Raw genomic sequence first — 25,881 nt, forward strand, 5'->3', positions numbered from 1 at the left:
CGGCGTATTTGCTGCGTATTTGCTGCTGCATATTTTATTTTCTCTGTTGAAGTCAATGGGTAGGAAAATACGCAGAACCAAATACGCAGCAAATACGCAGCAAAATACGCCGTGTGGGAACGTACCCTAAAGGTGTATTCAGCAGTATCACATCAATGGAATCGAGAAAAGAATAGAAGCCGGCCACTCACCAGTAAACTCTTTATTCATGCCAATAAGATAGTCAGATATACAGACGGGGGGGGGGGCATGACAAAGAAGAGCAAGGGGGGGGGGGGTACAGTGGCAACAAGCTCCGTTTCGCACACTTAAGTGCTTCGTCCGGCCATATGGTGCGATAGTGTGTGAAACGGAGCTTGTTGCCACTGTACCCCCCTGCTCTTCCTTGTCATACCCCCCCCCCCCCCCCCTCTGTATATGTGGCATGGATAAATAGTTTACTGGTGAGTGGCCAGCTTCTATTCTTTTCTCGATTCCTTTTGAAGTTGTTCATGCAGTGTATTGAGATTTCCACATATTAAAGGGAACCTGTCACATTGACAATGCACTATAATCTGCAGACAGAGCAGGAGGAGATTTAAATTAAATTTTTCTCCGTAAAATTATATATATCAGTTAAATCTATACCCATTCTTGTTTATAGACCACTGGTACCCCCGCGATCTCCTGAATGGGGTCCCGGCATTGCCGTGCGCCGGCTAATGCGCGTAGCGTCAAGCTCACAGAGCTTGACGGACATGCCCCCCTCCATGCAGTTCTATGGGAGAGGGGGGGGGGGAGGCAATGAACGCTGCAACGTCATTCTGCGGCCGACACTCCTCCTGCACAGGAGAGCTGCGGCAATGCCGGCGCCCTGTGCAGGAGATCGCGGGGGGTCTCAGCGGTCGGACCCCCTGAGATCATACACTTGTCCCCTATCAGTCTGCTCAGCTCCTCCTGTTCTATAACATACTGCCTGCAGATTGGACTGTTTTTAACATGAACTATACACATAAAGCAGTGTATTCCAAAAAGTGTATCCCCAGCTGTTGCAAAACTACAACTTCCAGCATGCCCAGGCAGCCTTTGCTGTTGGTTAAAAGCTGAGCCTTTTACCCCTTTAATGGTAGAGTTATGCGCTGAGCTTTTATACAGCCAAATGTATATGAATCCCCTTTCTTGCCTATACTGTGCATGTCTTACAGGGCCAGTAATCCATGTCATAGTCAGGTCTTTTGTATGGTTGAGTTTATTGCGAGGGTTGAGGGAAGTGACTGTTCCTGGGAATCCTGCGGCTGGGAGCTGCTCTGGAAACGCTATAGATCCTCCCATCTGCTGTTTGCTTTGGCAGCTGCTCAGCTCCGTCATCTGATGAGTAGGATGGAAATGCTGATTTACTGTCAGGACTGCTCCATGGAGCTTGCATGTTTTTCTATTTATCTTTCCCTGAATTGGTGAAGGTCTCGGATGTGACCGAAGTGAATGTAAAACACTTTTACTGTTGCTTTATTTTCTTTCTGCTGCTTCCTTGCTTTGCTCCTGTCTGCCACAAGCTTCCTAACTGCCCATTACAGGGAGTCCTGTATCCCAAAAGCTTCCTGTCTGCCTTATAGCTCTAGTCCTGCATCCCACAGGCTTCCTGACTCCCCGCCCCTCCTAGTCCTTTATCTGGAAATGATCAATTTGATTGACTTTGATTTATTTACAGGATATGACCTCATGTGTTCGTTTTCACCCCGAAAACTAACGCATAGTGTGAGATTAAGAAAACATTGTAGATCGGGACCGACGTTGGTAATTAAATCAGGCAGTACATAGGCCAGTGTTTCCCAACCTGGGTGCCTCCAGCTGTTGCAAAGCTACAACTCTCAGCATGCTTGGACCGGCAAAGGCTGTCCGGGCATGCTGGTAGTTGTAGTTTCAGAACAGCTGGAGGCACCCTGGTTGAAAAACACTCAGCTAAGTAAAAGGGCTCAGGGAGAAAAATGAACAATGAAAACCTTCTGCTTGCCTAATCCCGGTCCCTGCAGATACCGTGAGATGTTATATGGGGGAAGAATTTGGCGGGGGGGAGAATTTGGCAGGGGAGGGGGGAGGGGGGGGGGGGGGAAAGAGAATGTGATGGGAGAAGATGTGACCATGGCGGGAGAATTTGGCAGGTGTAGGAATGTGATAGAAGATGTGACCATGAGGGAAGAATGTGACTGGGGGAGAGAGAAATTAAATGGGGAGATGCAAAATGGGTGGTGAGCATAAAATGAGTGGATAGTTGTAAAATGGAGGAGATTGGACATGAAATGGTGGGATTTCATCATTGATTTATTATATCGCATCACATATCGAAATCGCAATATTTAGGCCCATAATTGCAATCGCACATTTTCCCCATATCGTGCAGCCCAAGTGCCCAATGCGTAAACTGTTTAATCCACTCTTGTGTTTCACTTTTGTCTTTTAGATTTTGGGTTCAGTAACCGGTTTACTCCAGGACAGTTATTGAAGACTTGGTGTGGCAGCCCCCCGTATGCAGCGCCAGAACTTTTTGAAGGAAAGGAATATGAAGGGCCCAAGGTGGATATATGGGTAAGAAGCAAGTCTTACAGGTTCAAGAAAACACACATTGAAGGTAAAATGCTATCATATACAACTTATGCTTTAGAACACAAGAACAAGTTGGCTCCATATTTTCTGTATGGACTTATGGAAGTCGAGTCCCCCATTAGTCAGAGCAGAGCTGGTTACAAGAGCCATCACTGCTTTTTCTGGCCTAACCATGTATTTAAGCAGGCTCCATGTAATATCCATGTAGCAACCACTGCATTAGGAAGATGGGACTGGTCTCTGCTAGGCCTTTGTCTGCAATATAGGGGTAGAATAATAGGATTCTGTATTCCGACATCAGGTCCACATTGGAAACATCAGGTCCACGTTTCCTGCAGCTCTTACATTCTAATAACACGTAATATTGATATGATTACATAAAATATTTTTTACATTGGTTCCAGTTGTAGTTTTTACTTTCCCAGGACTTTGTTATCCATTAAGATCTCTTCTCTGGATGCCACAGTTATAGAAGAATACACATGTAGCAGAGGTGGCTGCTTGCAGTTAAATCCTTTTATAGAAGTTATTTCTTTACATTATTTTCCTGAATTGTAATTTTTTTATATATATATATTTCTTTCTATCAGAGTTTGGGTGTAGTTTTGTACGTGTTGGTTTGTGGCGCTCTCCCATTTGATGGAAGCACATTACAAAACCTGCGGGCCAGGGTCTTGAGCGGAAAGTTCCGGATCCCTTTTTTCATGTCCACAGGTAAAGTTTCTTAAATAGTCTCATCTTTGCATTTTGTCTGCTTTTTTAAAAGTTTGGTTTAAAGAAAAAATAAAATGTATGTTTAGGGCAAACTCATGGACGTTAGTGTCATTGTCACTTAAAATAACTTATAGAGATATACAGTCGTCCCTTAAAGGAATAGTGCAGTGAAAAATAACTTATCCCTTTGCCACGCCCCCTTCCTGCAGACTGCTAAGGCCCCTTTCAGGAGATCCTTTGGATAGGGGATAAATTATCTCTCACTACACTACTCCTTTAAATTGGCACTGTCAGATATAAAAACTTTTTATATGTTGTACATCTTGGCAAAACAATAGTTTTTCTAATATACTTTTATTTTTTTAAATGTTACATTTTATTAAAGAAAACTGCCATCGAAAATCCCACCACTAGGGGGTCCCCATACCTCCTGGGACACTGATGAGTCCCACAGCAACATGAGGGTGTCTAAGGTTCATGGACACGAGATGGCTGATTGACAAGGCTGCAGGAGGAACACAGCCTGCAGCAAAACTGCTGTAACACAGAGTTTTACCAAACATGTGCCTCCAGCTGTTGCAAAACTACATCTCCAAGCATACCTGGACAGTCAAAAGATGTCTGGGCATGCTGGTAGTTGTAGTTTTGCAAACGCTGTAGGCACACAGCTGAATGCAACATTGCTGTAAAAAAGTTACCAAACACTGTACCTCTAACTATTCCAAAACTAAAAGTCCCAGAAATTAAGGACTGCCTAAGGATGACACACATGAATGACAGGAAGAAGTAAGTTATACACTCACCAAATTGTCTTTGGTAGAGTACAGGCAATCTCCAATAATTATTGTGTGTGTGTGTGTATATAGCATAAAATCTGAGAGGAAAGGGTTAGGCTCCCGAGAGCAGTGAGTCAGCAGAGTGAGGGATGAGTCATCACGGTGCGTGCAAGAGAAGGACACACCCCCTCCCTTTGACAAGATGGAAAAGACATTGAGCAGCTTAAAGGAGTACTCCGGCACGCTCTTTTTTTCCTTTTATCCCGTCCGGGCTGCAAAATAAAATAAAAGAAAACACACTCTCTCTTACCTGCCAACGAGCCCCCGATGCTCCGGTACAGGTGTTCGGTCCCCGGGCTGTATTCTTCTTCCTGTTAGCCCGGCACGTCACACAGAGCTTCAGCCTATCACCGGCCGCTGTGATGTCCCGCCTCGGCTGGTGATAGGCTGAAGCTCCGTGTGACGTGCCGGGCTAACAGAAAGAAGAATACAGCCCGGGGACCGAACACCTGTACCGGAGTGTACCAGAGCTCTGGGGGCTCGTTTGCAGGTAAGAGAAAGTGTGTTTTCTTTTATTTTGCAGCCCGGACAGGATAAAAGGAAATAAGTGCACGCCGGAGTACTCCTTTAATATGTAATTTTTTTAATAGTAAAATATAGGTAATAGAGACGTAAACAGTACACATACATGATCAAGATGATGTTCAGAGTTCCTTTTTTTTTTTTGGTGTGTGGAATCTGACAGGTATGCTTTAACATATTAATTGGTACCAGGGTGACCATTGTATTTTTTTGAGACCATAACTATGGATACCTGGTAATTGGTTCTGAAGTCTCCAAAATAACATAAAAAATAATAGGAAAAATTGAGGATTAAAGAAAAATAAGTAGATAACTAATACAGATAAAGCAAATCCTTACATATAAAAGTAAGAAAGATCTGCTGGGAGCTGTAATCACTGTCTATGTAGAGGACAGGAGCTTCTTCAGGGTTCTGTACAGTACACACAGTGTCCTAAAAAAAAAGGAAAATGGAGCCGCCCTCACCTGGTGTCCATAGGAACAGCTAACCCTGGCACAGGTAAAGAGTGGTACAGAACATGTAGTACCTCCCTGTACTGTAGGGAGGCGCTAACAGACACCAGTCAGTGCATACACTTCAGTAATACAGGTGTTTTACAAGTAAAATGTCCATTCTGATTAGTCAGTTCTTCCGGCCATTAACATGTTTTGTAGATGTGGACTGTCCGTAGCATTGTATGTTGTCTTTTTTCAAGTTACAGTGGTCCAGAAAAGAACATTGTATATTGAAAATATTGTAACCTGATCAAGCCTGGTCTGTATAGATATCACATACTTTTCTTACATTCATAAGTTCTGGTCACGTGAGCGCTCGTGTCTACTGAGCACTCACGTGACCAGCGCTTATGAAAGTTTAAATCTAGCCGACGGGCCCACCTCCAGAGCGCAAGTCAGCGCTGAAAGAGGGGGACCTTTGGGGGATCGGGGCTCCGGACTGCAGGTAGGTATAGCAGTCCAAGACCCCGCATCGGTCTCCTATTCACCCCCACTATAATCCGGTGTATCGGGTTATAGTTGGGGTGGACGGGTAATCGTTTTCCTTTAAAGCCCCCCTTAGTTTTCTAGGATTGATAAATGCATTGTTCAGCTCTGTATGTACGTTTAGGTGGCAGACATACTGTTTGGATATGTTCCCACAGTCAGGATTTGATGAGGATTTTTGGAATTAATTCTTTTTTGAGATCTTCATCTATTTCACGAACATTCGTCATTTGATGCAGGTTAATAGGGTTGAAAAAGTCTTTTCAGGTTAATAACTGTGCTAAAGATTTTTAAATCTGTTTATTAAAAACAAATGCTCGTTAATTGCATGGGGTTCGCACACAAAAGCCATGGATGACGCCCGCTGCTTCACAATGGGGCTAATTCTCATGTGGATCTCTTGGCACATCAGTGGCAGTTTCTTTTTCCCCTTCAAATTAAGTGTTAAACAAATTTATTAAACAAATTTGTAAATTACTTTTATTTAAAAATCTCAATCCTTCCAGTACTTATCAGCTGCTGTATACTACAGAGAAAGTTGTGTAGTTCTTTCCAGTCTGACCACAGTGCTCTCTGCTGACACCTCTGTCGCTGTCAGGAGCAAATCCCAATAGCAAACCTCTCCTGCTCTGGAAAGTTCCTGACAGGGACATAGGTGTTAGCAGAGAGCACTGTGGTCAGACTGGAAAGAACTACACAACTTTCTCTGTAGTATACAGCAGCTGATAAGTACTGGAAGGATTGAGATTTTTAAATAAAAGTAATTAACAAATTTGTTTAATAAATTTATTTAACACTTAATTTGAAGGAAAAAAAAAAAACTGCCACTGATGTGCCAAGAGATCCACATGAGAATTAGCCCCATTGTGAAGCAGCGGGCGTCATCCATGGCTTTTGTGTGAGAACCCCATGACTGGAAAGAACTACACAACTTCCTCTATAGTATACAGCAGCTGATAAGTACTGGAATGATTAAGATTTTTAAGCAGCTTTTTTTTTACAAATCTGTATAACTTTCTGGCACAAGTTGAATTGAACCACAAAAGAAATTACACACCTAAAAAACAGCACACCTCATATAAGGAAATATATGTAGTCAAGGCATACAATATAACAACCCAAAACAAGTGGAGGGGGCCAAAATGGCACACCCTCCAGCTGATACCCACACTCAAAAAAGATAAATATGCTTGGCACTACCACTGTTCCTATGTACAGAATGTGTGGCAGCTCACAGGGTATACTGTATAATAAATAACACTATGGTAAGCACAAATATGCCCCTTCCCTAAAGAGCTACCAATGACCAGTATACAAGGCCCCCTGGTTGTAAGAAATAAAGATGTATCAATAAATTCCTATAGCTGTAATAAAGCAGGATAAGAGAAGAAAAAAAGGACCTCTGTGCCAGCGCTGCTCGGAACGTCAGAAATCAATGAAGATGCCGATTGTATAGTCCAACAATATTTTAATCAGACACATACATTTGGGGGTGAAACGAGGACAAGACGCGTTTCGGGAGTGAGCCCTCCCTTTTTCAATTGTGGATGTATGCAGTCTATTGTAACAGTGATCAGTACAAACATAAATACATTTAAAAAGGCGCCAATGTAAATTAGCATAAGTCAGAGGTCATGTAAGACTGTAACATTACAAGGTGGAATAAATTGAATACATACAGAAAAAACATATAGATCCAGCTTACATATAGTAAAATTGTACTGAAACTGTGTGTTTTCTGTTTTGATCAAAGGAACATGTAGAAACACTATAAAATAGTGGTCACTTTTATGTTTTCATTAGTCACGGCTCCAAAACGAGGTTTGGGCTGGCTAGTGTTTGAAAGTGAGGCTTGGACGGGTTGCCGTAGTGCATAATTCGTGCTGGACACAGTGTGTGACAGGCGGCCAATCTGAGTATAGTTACGCGATGATGTACTATACTAATGTAAACAGGTAAATCAAAAGGACCGCTGTTTGTAGCAAGCAGTCGTTGTCCAATCAGAATTTTAAGGCCGCAAATGTCGCGACCAATCGGATGATGAATAAGTGATGACGTGTTTCGCCGGTGTTTCGGCTGACTGACTAAATTCATGTGGTCACGTGGTGTGTGACATAACCAATAAAGTTCAGGATACGTCAGCCAATCAGCGGGCTGTAGGAGTGGTGGTAGACGGGATAACTTCAAAGTCAATTGATGATGTGCTTTTGGCCAATCAGGGGCTGCGATTTATGACGTCACCTGGGAAGCGACCAACCGGATTCAAGCCTACCCGGCAATGTGAAGAATGGGAGGTATGGATCTGATATGTTGGTTGCTGGTACTGAGTGGGATACTCCGCACATCAAAATATTGCCTACTTAATAAAGGAGGTCTGTGGTGGATTTAGTGTGCAGTAAGTGTCATGACCGGGGAAGTTGCAATAGCAGTCTAGGTTGATTTCAGGACCGCCCGTGCTGATGGTAATGTCTCTGATGATACGAATGGACGGTAGGAGATTGGGCATGGAGGGTTTTAAATGGGATTTTCAATATATTCATTCAAACCCTGGGGGGTAAGAGTTTTGAGCTTGAAAATCCAGTAGTTCTCCCTTCTGCATAGTTGTGTGTAGCGGCGGTGACAGGTTGCCGGTATCTGTTCGATTGGAGTGACAGAAAACTGTGAGAAATCGCAATTGTGTGTCGTTGCAGCATGACATGATACACTATGTAATTGATAACCGGTTTTCACATTAAAGCGATGTTTGTTCAATCTAGTGTTTAAACACTGGGTGGTCCGACCTACATATTGAGTCTTGCAGGAGCACTCGAGTAGGTATATGACAAAGGCTGATTTGCAGGTCAGTATGGACTTGATCTGGAATATTTCTCCTGTAGTGTTGGAGGTGAAGTTCTTGTTTCGGTGTTTGATGTTTGAGCAGCATTTGCATTTGAGTGTTCCACATTTGTAGGAGCCTTCTAAACCTTCGTTCAGGAAGGTAGTTTTCTTGGGGTTCTTCAGTTTGCTTGGTGCAAGTATGCTCTTCAGTGATCGGTTTTTCCTGAAAGTGATCTGCGGTTTCGCCGGAATGTTTCCTTTCAAAAAGGGATCCAGTAGTAGGGTTGCCCCATGTTTCTCCAGGATCCTTTTGATGTGTTTATGATCTGTTGAGTAAGTAGTCAGAAAATTATAGACATATGGTTTGTCTATATCGGCTGAGATGATGGATGTTTTTGGTTTCGGTTGAAGGCAGGTATTTTGATCAGTCTGAATGGCCTTCAATTTGCTATTTTGGATAAGCGTTTTGGGATTGCCCTTGGCCCTGAATCGCTTATCTAGAATTTTACTCTGCGTGTGGAAGTCTTGGTCAGAGGTGCAATTACGTCTAATTCTTTTGTACTGACCGTACGGAATGTTATTGATCCATTTTTGGTAATGGCAGATGGAATAATCTAGATAACTTATTACCGTCAACTGCTTTGAAGAAAGTTTTGGTTGTTATTTTTTTTTTATTGTTGTGTGACACAATAACGTCTAGAAATTCAGCATCGTTGTCATATTGTTGATGGGTGAAATGGATGTTCCAGTTATTTTTATTTAAAGATGTGATGAAGTCGTTGGGTTTGGTGGTGGAATTGTCCCAAACAATGAAAACATCATCTATATATCTCTGATAAGAGATACAGTTGGAGAATAGGGGATCTCGGTAGAGGATGAGTTCTTCGAATGCCCCCATGAACAGATTTGCGAAACGAGTCCCCATAGCTGTTCCACAGTGCTGTCTGTATATTTTCCCATTAAATTGAAAGATATTGTGTTCTAGTATGAACTGGATGGCCTCCAGGAGAAACTCTCGTTGAGGTATGGGCATGGTGGTATCTTGTTCCAGAAAATGGGATACTGCAGTCAGACCTAAGTCATGTTTGATGATGGTGTAAAGGGATGTGCAACCCGTCCAAGCCTCACTTTCAAACACTAGCCAGCCCAAACCTCGTTTTGGAGCCGTGACTAAAGAAAACATAAGTGACCACTATTTTATAGTGTTTCTACATGTTCCTTTGATCAAAACGGAAAACACACAGTTTCAGTACAATTTTACTATATGTAAGCTGGATCTATATGTTTTTTCTGTATGTATTCAATTTATTCCACCTTGTAATGTTACAGTCTTACATGACCTCTGACTTATGCTAATTTACATTGGCGCCTTTTTAAATGTATTTATGTACGTACTGATCACTGTTACAATAGACTGCATACATCCACAATTGAAAAAGGGAGGGCTCACTCCTGAAACGCGTCTTGTCCTTGTTTCACCCCCAAATGTATGTGTCTGATTAAAATATCGTTGGACTATACAATCGGCATCTTCATTGATTTCTGACGTTCCGAGCAGTGCTGGCACAGAGGTCCTTTTTTCTTCTCTTATCCTGCTTTATGTACTTGCCGACTCCCAGGAGGATCCCGGCCATGACCTGCAGGCTGCAGCTCCGGACCATCCACCAGTACCCCACCACGGAGGGGACATATGCATGAACCATAGGTTCACGTAAGGTGAGCACATTATCTGCTGTGTTTAATTTAATACGTGACCCATCGGAATTACACGAGGCGCTGTCCTCCATTTTTTTTCTTGTTATTTCTATAGCTGTAATAGTAACAGGAAAACTGGTGACTTCCTCAGGGCTGAAGGGTTCTAAGCAAACATCCGCCACCTCATCAGGAGCATGCCCAGGCGTTGTAGGGAGGTCATACGGGCACGTGGAGGCCACACACACTACTGAGCCTCATTTTGGCTTGTTTTAAGGACATTACATTAAAGTTGGATCAGCCTGTAATGTGGTTTTCCACTTTGATTTTGAGTGTGACTCCATATTCAGACCTCCATGGGTTGATAAATTTGATTTCCATTGATAATTTTTGTGTGATTTTTGTTGTCAGCACATTCAACTATGTAAAGATGAAAGTATTTCATACAATTAGTCCATTCATTCAGATCTTGGATGTGTTATCTTAGTGTTCCCTTTATTTTTTTGAGCAGTGTATATCACTAATTGTACCAATGGCTGACAGATGTGAAAACAGAAAAAGTCCCTCCCCAAACAATACATGTGCAGAAGCATCCGCCATGATGCAAGCAATCCCTGTGTCTGCTATGTCAGTGCTGCAAACATTTCGAGTGACTCCCGGTCACATGTCAAGTCAACACGTAACCCGCAACGGGAGCTACGGAATGCATTTATTTAAAACCAAATCAAATCATATAGCTACCCAGGTCATATCAGTAAGCTGTATAATCGGCGCAGATGGTATTTTTAATAATATACAAAGGTGCCGCACGCTATGTGGTGTGAGTCCAAAACAAATCCAGTCACATATCCGGCCAAGTCATATGATATTGATATCAGAGAACACTAAACCCTGTATCCGATCACATGATCAAGCAAGTCCTCCTTGTGTTTGATCTGGTGCTTGCATCATGGCGGATGCTTCTACACAGGTATTGTTTGGGTGGGGGGGGGGGCTTTTTCTGAGGCAGTCCCCAGTTCGGTGATGTAACACGTGGGGCTTCAGTGTGGACACCCCCCCAATGATGAGTATCTGCTTATCATTTTGCACCTCCATCTGTGTCTGGCCTCTTGATTTCCCGTTACTATTACAGCTATAGGAATTTATTGATACATCTTTATTTCTTACAACCAGGGGGCCTTGTATACTGGTCATTGGTAGCTCTTTAGGGAAGGGGCATATTTGTGCTTACCATAGTGTTATTTATTATACAGTATACCCTGTGAGCTGCCACACATTCTGTACATAGGAACAGTGGTAGTGCCAAGCATATGTATCTTTTTTGAGTGTGGGTGTCCGCTGGAGGGTGTGCCATTTTGGACCCCTCCACTTGTTTTGGGTTGCCCAGAAAGTCTGGGTACTTTTAATTTTATGTCCGTATTTTTTGTGACACCGACATGTGCAATAAAAGTATTTTTGTTATATTGTATGTCTTGACTACATATATCTCCTTATATGAGGTGTGCTGTTTTTTGGGTGAGTAGCCTTTTTTTCTTTTGTGGTATATTATATTTCTCACGCCTGCATTAGCACCCATTTACAGTATGTGAACTAAGATAAAGCTGAGCCCCCCCCCCCCATTTTTTGTTTCTTTGCACCAGTTGATTTGAAAACATCAACTGCTCTAGCTTTGGTGGACCCAGCCCGTCCATATTTTTGTCAGAATGAACAGCTTGGCTTTGTGGTTAGGTAGCCTTGGTCTACTTGGGGCAATCACCCCCTTTCAGTTGTCTTTTAAACAATTTTCTCATCTTGTTCTTACATAAGAGGATATATGCTATGCTGGTAGTGTGTATTTTTCAATATTCCAAAAAAAAAAAAAAAATAATTGTGGCAAACGACCATTCCCATAAATATTTGTTTTGCATCATTTCTGTATAGCATCTCAGAAAATACTGATTCCATTGGCACAGATCCAATTGGTATGGAATCCATAATGCAGTGCATATGTGTATTGGCTCTTCTCCAGAAATTACTGTGACCTGTAGGTAGAAGTGTGAGGTGCTTGGAGAGGAGCCATTTTGTATCAGTGTAAGTCCAAGTTCACATCAGGTTTGTGATGTACGTTTGGCTACAGGCTAACACGTTACCTTGACCCGATTGTCCTTATGGAGACTAGCAGACATTCCCACGTCTGCTAGTATCCATAAGAGATCAGTCCTGTGTAGACATGTGCTTATTGACCTTTCTTACAGAATGTGAACATCTTATAAGACACATGCTGATTTTGGAGCCCAGCAAGCGCCTGTCAATGGAGCAGATCTGTAAACACAAATGGATGTGTATAGGAGAGCAGGATCTCGAGTTTGAAAGGGTGAGTGAATGCTAGGTTTTATTTTTGTGCTTTTGACTGTAACTGTTACTGTGTGTTTTCATTTTCAACTCTTGCACCAAAAAAAGTGATTATTAGTGCTTAACTCCTTCCCGACCCATGACATACATGTACGTCCTGGACGGGAAGGTTTTCCCGACCTGTGACGTACATGTAAGTCATGTACATACTGGCCGTGCCCGGTAAGACGGTGGCTATTACTGATAGCCAGGCATTTTGTGTCGGGACCCGGGGGGGGGGGGGGGGGGGTGGTTTCGTGCCAACCACGAGTGCTGCCTTTAGTTGGTCAAATCTGACTAGCCGGTGGGGAAAAATCCCGTTACCCTGCCCGGTAACAGGGATCATCGGTGGTGTTTGGGGCTGTAAAGCACACCAATCACCACCGATGTTTACATTAGGCGGCTCCTTGTTGCTTTGGCTACGATGGCAGCCAAAGCACTAAAATGTAAATAATAAACACTGCACTGCTCACCCCATTCTGTTTCCATTCAGTGAGCAGAGCGGTGTATGTGATAATCTCTCCGTAAAAAGTGATCAGTTGTGACCTGGTGATCCCCTCCGTGACCTGGTGATCCCCTCCGTGACCCGGTGATCGATTCCCCTCTGTGACCCGGTGATCGATTCCCCTCTGTGACCCGGTGATCGATTCCCCTCTGTGACCCGGTGATCGATTCCCCTCTGTGACCCGGTGATCGATTCCCCTCTGTGACCCGGTGATCGATTCCCCTCTGTGACCCGGTGATCGATTCCCCTCTGTGACCCGGTGATCGATGCCCCTCTGTGACCCGGTGATCGATTCCCCTCTGTGACCCGGTGATCGATTCCCCTCTGTGACCCGGTGATCGATTCCCTTCTGTGACCCGGTGATCGATTCCCTTCTGTGACCCGGTGATCGATGCCCCTCTGTGACCCGGTGATCGATGCCCCTCTGTGACCCGGTGATCGATGCCCCTCTGTGACCCGGTGATCGATGCCCCTCTGTGACCCGGTGATCGATGCCCCTCTGTGACCCGGTGATCGATGCCCCTCTGTGACCCGGTGATCGATGCCCCTCTGTGACCCGGTGATCGATGCCCCTCTGTGACCCGGTGATCGATGCCCCTCTGTGACCCGGTGATCGATGCCCCTCTGTGACCCGGTGATCGATGCCCCTCTGTGACCCGGTGATCGATGCCCCTCTGTGACCCGGTGATCGATGCCCCTCTGTGACCCGGTGATCGATGCCCCTCTGTGACCCGGTGATCGATGCCCCTCTGTGACCCGGTGATCGATGCCCCTCTGTGACCCGGTGATCGATGCCCCTCTGTGACCCGGTGATCGATGCCCCTCTGTGACCCGGTGATCGATGCCCCTCTGTGACCCGGTGATCGATGCCCCTCTGTGACCCGGTGATCGATGCCCCTCTGTGACCCGGTGATCGATGCCCCTCTGTGACCCGGTGATCGATGCCCCTCTGTGACCCGGTGATCGATGCCCCTCTGTGACCCGGTGATCGATGCCCCTCTGTGACCCGGTAATTTCCTCTGTCCCCAGCTGTCCTGCAGCTTTTCTTCACTTCCGAGTGAAGACCTGTGATTTTTTTTATTCCCTACCCCCCCCCCCCCTGTAGTTAGCTAGTTAGCTGTACAACAGCTCCCCCTACAGTCATTCCTGTTATAGGCAGGGTGTCATTTAGCAGACCTTTAGATTAGGTGATAGTAGTTGGCATCTGTTTTTTGGTAAAAAAATAAATTATATAAAAAATAATATATATATATATATATATATATATATATATAACACACACACACATATATATAGTATAGGAGTTTAGGTTCCTGTTATAGGCAGGATGTTAGTGTCTAAATAAATCTAATATTTCCTACACGTGTTAAATCACAATATTCACCCCACCCCAAATTTGAAACACAAAATGTCTTAACCAACCCGCTCATTGCAAAGGGTGTTCACGGTAGAAGAGGCTTATGACATTCTTACTTCAAATACAGAGACGGCCAATGATGCAGAAGAGAAATACGCCCCATTTCTCTTGCCGTCCTCCTCCTTCCTCCATTAGTGATGAGGAACCGGACACTGCCTGAGCCAGCACCCGAACCAAGTGACCCTGTGTGGACCCCAGTCCCAGAAAATTATGAGGCCCAGATGAATTGGTCAACATAATTGTACAACAGACCAATTTATATTCACAAAAATTTTTGGCCCAGAACCCCACTTCATCATATTCAAACTGGACCCCTGTCACTTCTGATGACATTTTGGGGCCTTGTTCTCCACGTGAGCATAGTGAAAAAGCCGGAAACGAGGCAGTATTGGGGTGCGGACCACACCCCACTGTACAGCAACATTATGCTCTGCAAAAGCTTTGAGGCAATCCTCAAATTCCTCCGCCACAATGACAACACCCAATGCCCACCTCCAAATGACCCCTCTTTTGATCGCTTCTATAAACTTCAGCCAATAATTGACCATTTCAGTGCCAAGTTTTCAGAGGCATACATCCCAGAAAAGGATATTTGTGTGGATGAATCCCTAGTCCACTTCAAATGCCGGCTTAAATTCCATCAGTACCTGCTCAATAAGAGGGCCAGGTACGGAATTAAATTGTAGCTGTGTGAAAGCATCTCAGGGTACACAACAATTTAGAGTGTACGAAGGGAAAGACAGCATTATTGTGCCCCCGAATACCCCCCCTCTCTTGGAGTAAGTGGGAAAATTGTCTGGGACATGGTGTACCCACTTTGAGAGAGTATCACCTTTACATGGAAAATTTTTATTCAAGCCTGCCTCTCTTTCAGTGCCTTGCTGCCAGGGCTACTGTCGCCTGTGGCACTGTTCGCAAGAACCAGCGAGGCCTCCCCAAAACACATATTGCGCAACCACTGCCAAGAGGCGAGAGCAGGGCACTTTGCAGCAATAACCTTTTGCTGCTAAAATATAAAGACAAAAGAGATGTCCTTATATTGACATCCATCCATGACAGCTGCTCCACCACTGTTCCAGTACGAGGCACAAGTTCCACAGTGTCCAAGCCAGATTGCATTCTGGATTATAACAAATACACTGTGAAACTTGCCCTGATATCCCTTGCCTGTGCACAAGATTGTTTCAAAGAGTTCCACAAATCCCTAAATTTGTTTTTTTTATTAACCCTACTATCACCTTTTTATTCCCATTCTCTGCAGTTTCTATACGTCCCCACATCTAAAAATCCAACCTCAATTTGGCACCCACAAACCATTCCTTAATCATTTTAATTTTATGCCAAAGCCATTCCAGCAAAATGTGTGGTACAGTGTGCTGCTAATTTTTTCATTGTACCCCAAAACCATTCCTGCAAAATCTGTATAAACTAAGCACAACGTATTGGCACTTAAATGGCATATCTGTGACGCAATCACAGTTTTCATTTTGCACAAGAGCATTAGCTTTTTGGAAAACCTCTGTTGGATTAAAATGCTCAATACCCCCTTTTATGAATTCCTTGAGGGGTGTAGATTTTAAAATGGGGTCACTTCTCTGCGGCTTCCACAATTTTAACACTTCTAAGCCTCTGCAATAAAAGCACAATGCAAAAAATGTGACCAAAGTAGACCTGAACATGGGCTTGGTGCTATCTCTCTCCTGAGCCCGGCCGTCTGCCCAGTCAGAAGAGATCATGCCACAAATTGGGTACTGGTGTGTTCAGGAGAAGTTGAGTAACAATGTTTGTGGTGCTATTATTCCTACGTTCATTGTGAAAATGAGCCAACTTGTGCTAAATGTGCAATTTGTGCATAAAAATGACAAATATTATTTTCACGGCCTAATGTTAAAAACTATCCTCAATCACCTGTGGGATCAAAATGCTCACAACCCCCCCCCCCCCCCCCCTAAATGAATTCTCTGAGGGGTGCAGTTTCCAAAATGAGGTCACTTGTGGGGTTTATCCCACTGTACTAGTACCACGGTGGACACTGCAAAATATCCTAAGAAAAAGGAGGTGTCAAAATCCACTATGTGCTGCATCATATCTTAGTCCTGTGTGAGTCAGGGAGCACACTAGAAAGACATATGAAATAGTTCTCAGATCTTTAGAATTGGGCTAACACATATACGTTTGAGTTTTTATTTTTATTGTTTGTTAATACCTTCCATGTCACTGACAAAATTGCTTGAAACTTTAATTTAAAAATGTCCCTTCACTTTGCTTTATTCTTGTGAACCACCTAAAGAGTTAATAAACTTTGTAAGCGTCATTCTGAATACTTTGAAGGGTGCAGTTTTTAAAATGGGGTAATTTTTGGGGGTTTCTAAAATACAGGCCCCTCAAATCCACTTCATAATTGAAGTGGTCACTAAAAGAATGTTGCTTTTGAAATTACCATGAAAATGTGAAAAAATGCTCATAATATTATAAGCTTTCTAATTCCCTAAAAAAGTAAAAGTATAATAAATGATGCAAACATAAAGACATATTGTAGCTGTGAATTAATAACTACATTTATTTGGCATAACAATTTCTCTAACAAGTAGATAATTTTCAATCTAGAAAAATTCAAATTTTTCTAATTTTTGACTATTTTGAAGTTTTTCACAAAAATCGCTGCATGCATCAACTAAAATTTACTACTAATATAAAGTGCAATAAGTCACGAAAAAAAAGTCTCAAAATTGCATTGCCCAGTAAAAGCATTCCAAAGTTACTACTACATAAAGAGAGACATGTCGGATTTGAAAAAACTGGCTGGGTCATTAAGGCCAAAACTAGCCACGTCATGAAGGGGTTAAATGTGGTGCTCAGAATAAGAGTCTGAAAGCGGATAAGCGGCTATACCAGCCCACATGGGGAAGAATGGTACTTATTTGGGAAAAATAAGTGAAATCTGATATAATAGTGGGTGACCCCTTTAAGGGGGTTATCCAGACTTGAAAGAGGTTATCTGGTGCCCTATCCTCCTTATACCCCCACCATGAAGCAGTTTAAAGACTCAAAAGTACCCCAGTCCCATTTACTGCTGCTTGTTCTGTCACCATACTTTAAGTAGCAGCGGAGCAAAGTACTTCTTCTTCCATTGACCTGTGCATCATAATGGTTCCTTGACCTGACACTACTAGAAGTACAGCGGTTGTGATGGACAAGTGCAGCTAAATATTGCAGTGCAGCTCTCATACACATGCCATGGCCTCATCAAGCAGCTGATCAGTGGGTGAACAGTCAGTCAACCACAGGCCGATATATTTTTAGCCTTTTTTTACTGTAAGGATTATAAAGATGTAATAGCTGACTATTAACTGTGTTACTAATGTGGGCGCACCTTCTTTTGCAGTTAATAGCAGAGTGCCAGCATGTAAAATTGGAGAGACAGAGGGAACCTTTGAATGAGCAAGTTCTACATACCATGGTGGAAATGGGTCTGGACAAAGACCGCACTTTGCAGGTAACCTATTCCCCTTTCCTGGATCACTAAATCTATTTACTTCTGGTTTTTTATCACAAATGTTAGCCTACTGTTGTTTTCCATTTCCTTTAATGCCTTATTGTTTTTCTATTTCTATTTAGTCCTTAAGAACAGATGCTTATGATAACTACAGTGCTATCTACAGTTTGCTGTGCGAACGGCTAAGAAGACACAAAACTCTACGCCTCCCTACCCCACCCAGTGCCCCTCGTCCACTGTCTTACACTGCTTCACCAATACAGGTTAGTCTTTGTCATTGTGTCTCATTGTGCTCCTTTCTGTATACCAGACACGCCAATATTTTCTAGCTTTTGAGCAGGTTTTAGATTATTTTCAACAGTACTATGTTTTAAAAGGGTACTCATCTACAAAAGGTGAGGCGAGGGAATAAAATGTCACGTCCCCTCACATAGGCTTGCATTCAGGGGGCGGAGCGTGACGTCACACGGGGCCGTGACGTCACAATGCTCCGGCCCCCATGATCGCCAGTAATCAAACCTGGAGTGAACGTGCTCCTGGGACTGATTCTAATGAGGTGCTGTGTGCAAGATCATGGGGGTCCCCAGTGGCGGGACCTCCGCGATCAGGCATCTTATCCCCTATCCTTTGGATAGGGGAGAAGATGTCTTAGCACCGGAGTACCCCTTTAACCCCTTAAGGACTCAGGGTTTTTCCGTTTTTGCACTTTCGTTTTTTCCTCCTTACCTTTTAAAAATCATAACCCTTTCAATTTTCCACCTAAAAATCCATATTATGGCTTATTTTTTGCGTCGCCAATTCTACTTTGCAGTGACATTAGTCATTTTACCCAAAAATGCACGGCGAAACGGGAAAAAAATCATTGTGCGACAAAATTGAAGAAAAAATGCCATTTTGTAACTTTTGGGGGCTTCCGTTACTACGCAGTGCATATTTCGGTAAAAATTACACCTTATCATTATTCTGTAGGTCCATATGGTTAAAATGATACCCTACTTATATAGGTTTGATTTTGCCGTACTTCTGGAAAAATCATAACTACATGCAGGAAAATTTATACGTTTAAAAATGTCATCTTCTGACCCCTATAACTTTATTTGTCCACGTACAGGGCGGTATGAGGACTCATTTTTTGCGCCGTGATCTGAAGTTTTTATCGGTATGATTTTTGTTTTGATCGGACTTTTTGATCACTTTTTATTCTTTTTTAATGGTATAAAAAGTGACCAAAAATTCGCTTTTTTTGACTTTGGAATTTTCTTGCGCGTACGCCATTGACCGTACGGTTTAATTAATGATATATTTTTATAGTTCGGACATTTACGCACGCGGCGATACCACATATGTTTGTTTATTTTTTTTTTTTACACTTTTATTTTTTTTATGGGAAAAGGGGGGTGATTCAAACTTTTATTAGGGAAGGGGTTAAATGACCTTAAACACTTTTTTTTTTTTTAAATTTTTTTTTTGCAGTGTTATAGGTCCCATAGGGACCTATAACACTGCACACACTGATCTTTTACACAGATCACAGGCGTGTATTAACACGCCTGTGATCAGTGTTATCGGCGCTTGACTGCTCCTGCCTGGATCTCAGGCACGGAGCAGTCATTTGTCGATCGGACACCGAGGAGGCAGGTAAGGGCCCTCCCGGTGTCCTGTCAGCTGTTCGGGACGCCGCTATTTCACCGCGGCGGTCACGAACAGCCCGACTGAGCAGCTGGGTCACTTTCACTTTAGAAGCGGCGGTCAGCTTTGACCGCCGCTTCTAAATGGTTAATACCGCACATCGCCGCGATCGGCGATGTGTGGTATTAGCCGCGGGTCCCGGCCGTTGATGAGCGCCGGGACCGACGCGATATGATGCAGGTTCGCGGCGCGATCCCGCTCCATATCGCGGGAGCCGGCGCAGGACGTAAATATACGTCCTGCGTCGTTAAGGGGTTAAGAATGGAAGGATAAGAACTCTTGAATATGTCAGTAAATGAAGCAATGCATTGTATATGCTGAACAAGCATTCTTTCACACAAAAATATGCAGTGGCAAATGGGCAGTTTTACTGGCAAAATCCTCTTTCCTTTGGCCATCTTCTTTGGCCACAGTTCTGTATGTGTGCTTGTATGCCTGTTGTAGCTGCATTGTCAGGCCCAACACTTAGAAATGAGTAAATGTAGGTAAGTGTTAGAAGTCTGGAATCGCACATTTTTTTTTTTTTTTTTTTAAGCTAAAGCCAGAAATACCAAAAATTCGGCACTATACTTATAGATCCCAACTATAAAACATAACTTTTATCTGTATATAAATAAAAGTTAATATAAAATTTTTATATCTATTAGAATATGATGGTCACATGGCAATTTTAATGTTGGTTGTTAATTACCCTCGTCTCCTGACAAAGGGTAATTTCAGTGGTTTAGTTATAGCCAGAAGTGATGGGAAATATAAAATATGGATCCACTTTGATTAGAGATGAGCGAACTTCTCGGCAGTTGATGACTTATCCTGCATAAATTAGTTCAGCCTTCAGGTGCTCCGGTGGGCTGGAAAAGATGGATATAGTCCTAGGAAAGAGTCTCCTAGGAATGTATCCACCTTTTCCAGCCCACGGGAGCACCTGAAAGCTGAACTAATTTATGCAGGATAAGTCATCAACTGCCGAGCCGAGAAGTTCGTGAGGAATCGAATTTACTGTAAGTTCGCTCATCTCTAACTTTGATTCACAACAGTGTCAAAAAGTGCATTTTTCCATTAAAAAAATCTTTTTGCATAAAAAATTAAATAAATAAATAAATAAAAAATAATTCCATCAGGTAATGTGTAATTAAACCTTTTTCTGATACACTGGGGAAGATTGATCAATATCTGTGCATATGAAATGTGAAACAGTTGCCCATAGCAACCAATCAGATCACGTAATTTTCAGAGGCTTTCATTAATATAAAAGAGGGTATCTGGTTGGTTGCTATGGACAACTGCTCCACTTTTCCGCTGCTCAGATTTTGGTAAATCCTCCATATTGTCTTTTTTTCATGCTATTGGTATTATTTCCTCCACTATTTTAGCTGATGGTGTTTTTGGAATACAATTATACTTTGTGTACAATGGTTTTTTGATGATAATCTTTCTGCTTTCAGGCTGATGCAGCTGGTAGTGCCGTCAGCATGAATGTGCCCCAGGTTCAGCTCATCAATCCTGAAAATCAAATAGTTGAGGTGAGTATGGAAATCATGTGGCAACTCCGGGGGTGGCTATCGCTGGCGACTGTGATAACTGCAGCGGGGACCTGGATTTGCATCTTTAATTAGTGGCAAGTCCAGGTCCCATCTGCAATTATTAAATACTTCAGCGATGGCTGCAGCCAGTGGGGGGGAATATCAGAGGCACAATTTGTAAGACTTAAATTTTCCTCTTAACATTTATATTCTAACTTTTGCAATGTATACTTGTGCAAATACTTATTGATATCGACATAAAGGAACACGTTTAAATGTCTCACTGAACATGAAGGTGAAATAAGACAAAATATAACTTTAAATCAACTTATAGGATACAAATTCTAAACAAAATCCCACAACAAATATCCATAATGCCTATTGTGCATGTAAATATATTTATATTCACAATTAGAGATGAGCAAATTTACAGTAAATTCGATTCGTCACGAACTTCTCGGCTCGGCAGTTGATGACTTATCCTGCGTAAATTAGTTCAGCCTTCAGGTGCTCCGGTGGGCTGGAAAAGGTGGATACAGTCCTAGGAAAGAGTCTCCTAGGACTGTATCCACCTTTTCCAGCCAACGGGAGCACCTGAAAGCTGAACTAATTTATGCAGGATAAGTCATCAACTGCCGAGCCGAGAAGTTCGTGACAAATCGAATTTACTGTAAATTCGCTCATCTCTATTCACAATAGACATTTATGGATATTTGTAGTGAGATTTTGTTGTTTTTATCCTACAATTTTGTTAAAGGTTATTTTTTTATCTTGTGACGTCTGATCCTAGAAGCTTTGGTTTATTACTCTTGATAGGTGGAGATACTTAATACTGGTTCTCTAGAAACGTTGGTAATTTATAACTGAAAGAGGTTTATTATCAGTCTTAACCACAATGTTCTCCTTTGCTTATGTAGTCTTAAACGCTGTTAATGTTCGACTATGAACAACTTTGCACAGATTTTTTTTTCCACTGTTTTTCTTTAATGCAAATTGAAATACCTTTCTAAATAGTGTCCAGTAGAAATTGTTTACCTGCCAATTAGACATAAGTCTGTCAGATGAGCTTTTTGCTCTGCTTTAGAAATAACAGCAGGACGGGGCAGGTTACATGCCATCTCAGCTAGGGGACAAGGGGAAGAAAAATCTTGGAGGACCGCTTACACAAGCTGTACAGAAAGGAGAGCAGATACAAGGAAGCCTGCAGAGCAGAATCACAAGGGGCTGTAAATGAGAAACCATGCAGAATATTAAAACACGTAGAAAGTGGTTGTGGTGGTTTTTTTTTTAAATCAAAAATATGAATGTCAGTGTCTATAGCCATTAAAGCATTAGTTCCATCTTAACATTCATAGAATATGCTATAAATATCTGATAGATGCAGGCCCCACCTCTAGAACCTACGCCTATTTCACGACTGATGGCCCTCCAGCTTGGTTGCAGCTACCAGAGGTGGTTGGGTAATTAAATACAGATGAGTTGTCATTGAGGTTTATGGAAGTTAGGTACCCAAGAGAAAGAACAAAAGCCACTAGGAAAGAACAAAAGTCACTATATAGACCATGAGGTAGAGTAAAATCACTTCATTTTATTAGTTTCACATATAACATATAAAATCACATTCAACAATGGGCACAGAAAGAGAAGACGTGGGTGCTGGGAAAGGGGGTATTACTCTATGGGCACACAGATAAAGGGCCCTGTATAGTATGCATGCACTGGAGATAGCAATTCAAAAAGTACATGGATAGTAAGAGAAAAGTTTATAGCGCATACTTAGTAACCAAGAGAGGCACTCCCCCCAACCCCAGTTACCCACCACCACTCCTGGACAAAGCCTGTTAGGCAAAACATGTCGGAGGTGTGGTGGGTAACTGGGGTTGGGGGAGTGCCACTCTTGGCTACTATTTACTCTGCATGCTTTTCTTCCTAATGTTTTGGGAAGTACATTTTGCACTTGCTTTTAACCCCTTAAGGACCAATGCAAATAAACCTGTACGCCCCTGAAAGACCAGGCCTGTTTTTTCAAATCGGGGATGTCTGTCTTTATTAGAGAATAACTCTGGTAACGTTTTGCCAATCACGATGATTCTGACATTGTTTTTTTGTCACAAGTTGTCCTTCATGTACATAGTAAAAGTAAGCCGATATCATTTGTAGTTTTTTTTTACAATGCAAAAAATCATGAAATTTTTACAAAAAATTACGATTTTTTGCTATTTTAACACTAATAGGTTGCATATATTTATACTTACTGACCAAATAGTTTATGAAACTTATACTTTCAGATGTCTACTTTATTTTGACATAATTTTTTAGTTTTTAATTAACATTTTAAATTCGTTAGAAGCCTAACAATTTAACTTGAAATTTTGAAAATTTTGAAAATTTGAAAAGTACATCTTTTTTTATGTGCTATGCAAGGTTTGCAGAAATTAAAAGGTAGTAGAACATAGGAATACCCCCCAAATGACCCCATTTTAAAAACTAGACCCCTCAAGGTATTCGCTAGGGGGTACAGTGAGTATTTTAACACCATCATTTTTTGGCAGGAATTATTACAAAGTCAGTGTTAAAAATTCGAAATTTGCAATTTTTCACAAATGCATCATTTGGGGGGGCATATTTTTTGTACATCACTTCTGATATTGAAAGAAATGCACCCTATATTTTATTTAGCTGCTTGTCCCATGTTCGGAAATACCCCCGCTTTGGCCATATATGGTTCCTTGGCCGCGTGGTAGGACTCAGAAGGAGAGGAGCGCCATTTGGCTTTCAGGGCAGAACAGTACCCCCACCCCCCACAAGTGACCCCATTTATATACCGCACCCCTACAAGTTATTGGCTGAACCAGGGACCTCTCTGATTGGTCCTTGGTTGGCTGGCAGTATAACGCGTCTGTCTGTGACAGTTAAGGCTCCTGATGGATATATCCGCCATGTTGTGGGAATAAGCACCCGCTCATGGCGAATATATCCATCACTGCTGCGGCTGGGTAGCTCAGTGTGTCCGCTCATGATTGCTGCCGGGAAATCCGCCGCTATGAGTGGACACACAAAGCTACCCAGCCGCAGCAGGGAGCTCATTATCGTGACTGCTGCATAATGTGTAGGATCACATGGTGGACATCCGCAGCATATTACATGCTGGGGATGTCCGCCAATGCGATCCTACACATTATGCATTTTTTAAAATTAGATTCATTTAATAAATGTATTTTTAATATATATATATATATATATATATATATATATATATATATATATATATATATAAATTTTTATTTTTTTTTATTTTATTTATTTTACACTTTTATTACATTTTTATTTATTTTTACACTTTTATTTTATTTTATTTATTTATTTTTACACTTTTTAATGCTTTGGAATACTTAGTATTCCAAAGCATTGCAGTTATATGCTGCCTGCCAGTTTTCACTAGCAGGCAGCATATTAGGACGTGCCTCTAGCACGTCCTACAGGCAATACCCAGGGCAGACCTGGGGGTCTTTGTAGGACCCCTGGCTGCCCAGGTATGCAGCAGCACCCCGCGATCGCGCTGCGGGGTGCTGCAGGAGAGACAGAGGGAGCCCCCTCCCTCTGTCAGAACTCCTTACAGCGCGCGGTCACTTCTGACCGCGGCTGTAAGGGTTAAACTGCCGGGAGTGAACTTCACTCCCGGCAGTGCGGCAGGGTCCCGGCCAGCTGCGTATTACACGCAGCACCCCGCGATCGCGATGCGGGGTGCTGCAGGAGTGACAGAGGGAGCTCCCTCCCTCTGTCATAACACTTACAGCCCGCGTTCACTTCCGACCGCGGCTGTAAGGGTTAAAACTGCCGGGACCGAAGTTTACTTCGGTCCTGGCAGTGCAGCAGGGTCCCGGCTGTGTGATACAGCCGAGTCCCTGCCGCGATCTCGTGGGTGCACTGGGCAGCACCCACGAGAAGAATGGACGAGTATAGACGTCCAGGTGCGGGAACGCCCGCCAACCTGGACGTCTATACTCGTCCTTGGTCGTTATCGGGTTAAATATTTTTTCTTGTGTGCATTGTTCACTTTATTGATTTATTACAGCAGTGGTTGTATGGGTTCAGGCATATGTGGAATATAATGAGGGCACATGAGTGACTCTCAGGCCGTTATTTGTATAGGCTTACCCCGATCCCAGCCACTACTATACTATGTATGCACTTTTCTCTTACTATCCATGTACTTTTAGAATTGCCATCTCCAGTGCATGCATACTATACAGGGCCCTTTATCTGTGTGCCCGTAGAGTAATACCCCCTTCCCCAGCACCCACATCTTTTTTCTCTGTGCCCATTGCTGTATGTGATTTTATGTTATATGTGAAACTAATAAAATGTAGTGATTTTACTCTACCTCATGGTCTATATAGTGGCTTTTGTTCTTTCTCTTAGGTACCATGTTGTTGTATGCCACTAGACCTTAAGCATATGATTATTTACTAAGCTTATAGGTGATTCATGTCAGTTAGGTAAACAGCATAACACCGTAAGCTACACTGTTTCAGCATCTCTGAGGAGGTACAAACTTGTTGCGGATGTGGTCCTTGCTGGGATTTGAACCCCAGCACTGCAAGGCAACAGTGCTAACCACTGAGCCATCATGCTGCCCATACTATTTACACATCGCATTGGAAGTTACATGAACTATATGAAATTGCCTGTGTGGCTGTTCACAGCTTCCCAAACGTCTCTCGTCTGATGGTGGTGCC

General features: G+C 42.7%; 1 protein-coding gene across 3 annotated transcripts in view; it reads left to right on the forward strand.

Moving 5' to 3' along the window:
- Positions 1-25,881, forward strand: part of SIK3 (SIK family kinase 3) — a 171,431-nt gene that overhangs the window by 99,047 nt on the left and 46,503 nt on the right. For all 3 annotated transcript variants that reach the window (XM_056544368.1, XM_056544370.1, XM_056544369.1), the window contains exons 5-10: positions 2,438-2,562; positions 3,171-3,294; positions 12,377-12,495; positions 17,820-17,930; positions 18,053-18,193; positions 21,065-21,142. In XM_056544368.1, coding sequence (XP_056400343.1) covers positions 2,438-2,562; positions 3,171-3,294; positions 12,377-12,495; positions 17,820-17,930; positions 18,053-18,193; positions 21,065-21,142 — 698 coding nt within the window. The remainder of the gene's footprint in view (positions 1-2,437; positions 2,563-3,170; positions 3,295-12,376; positions 12,496-17,819; positions 17,931-18,052; positions 18,194-21,064; positions 21,143-25,881) is intronic.

The sequence above is a fragment of the Hyla sarda genome, chromosome 10 (assembly GCF_029499605.1).
Source record: "Hyla sarda isolate aHylSar1 chromosome 10, aHylSar1.hap1, whole genome shotgun sequence".
NCBI classification, from domain to species: domain Eukaryota; kingdom Metazoa; phylum Chordata; class Amphibia; order Anura; family Hylidae; genus Hyla; species Hyla sarda.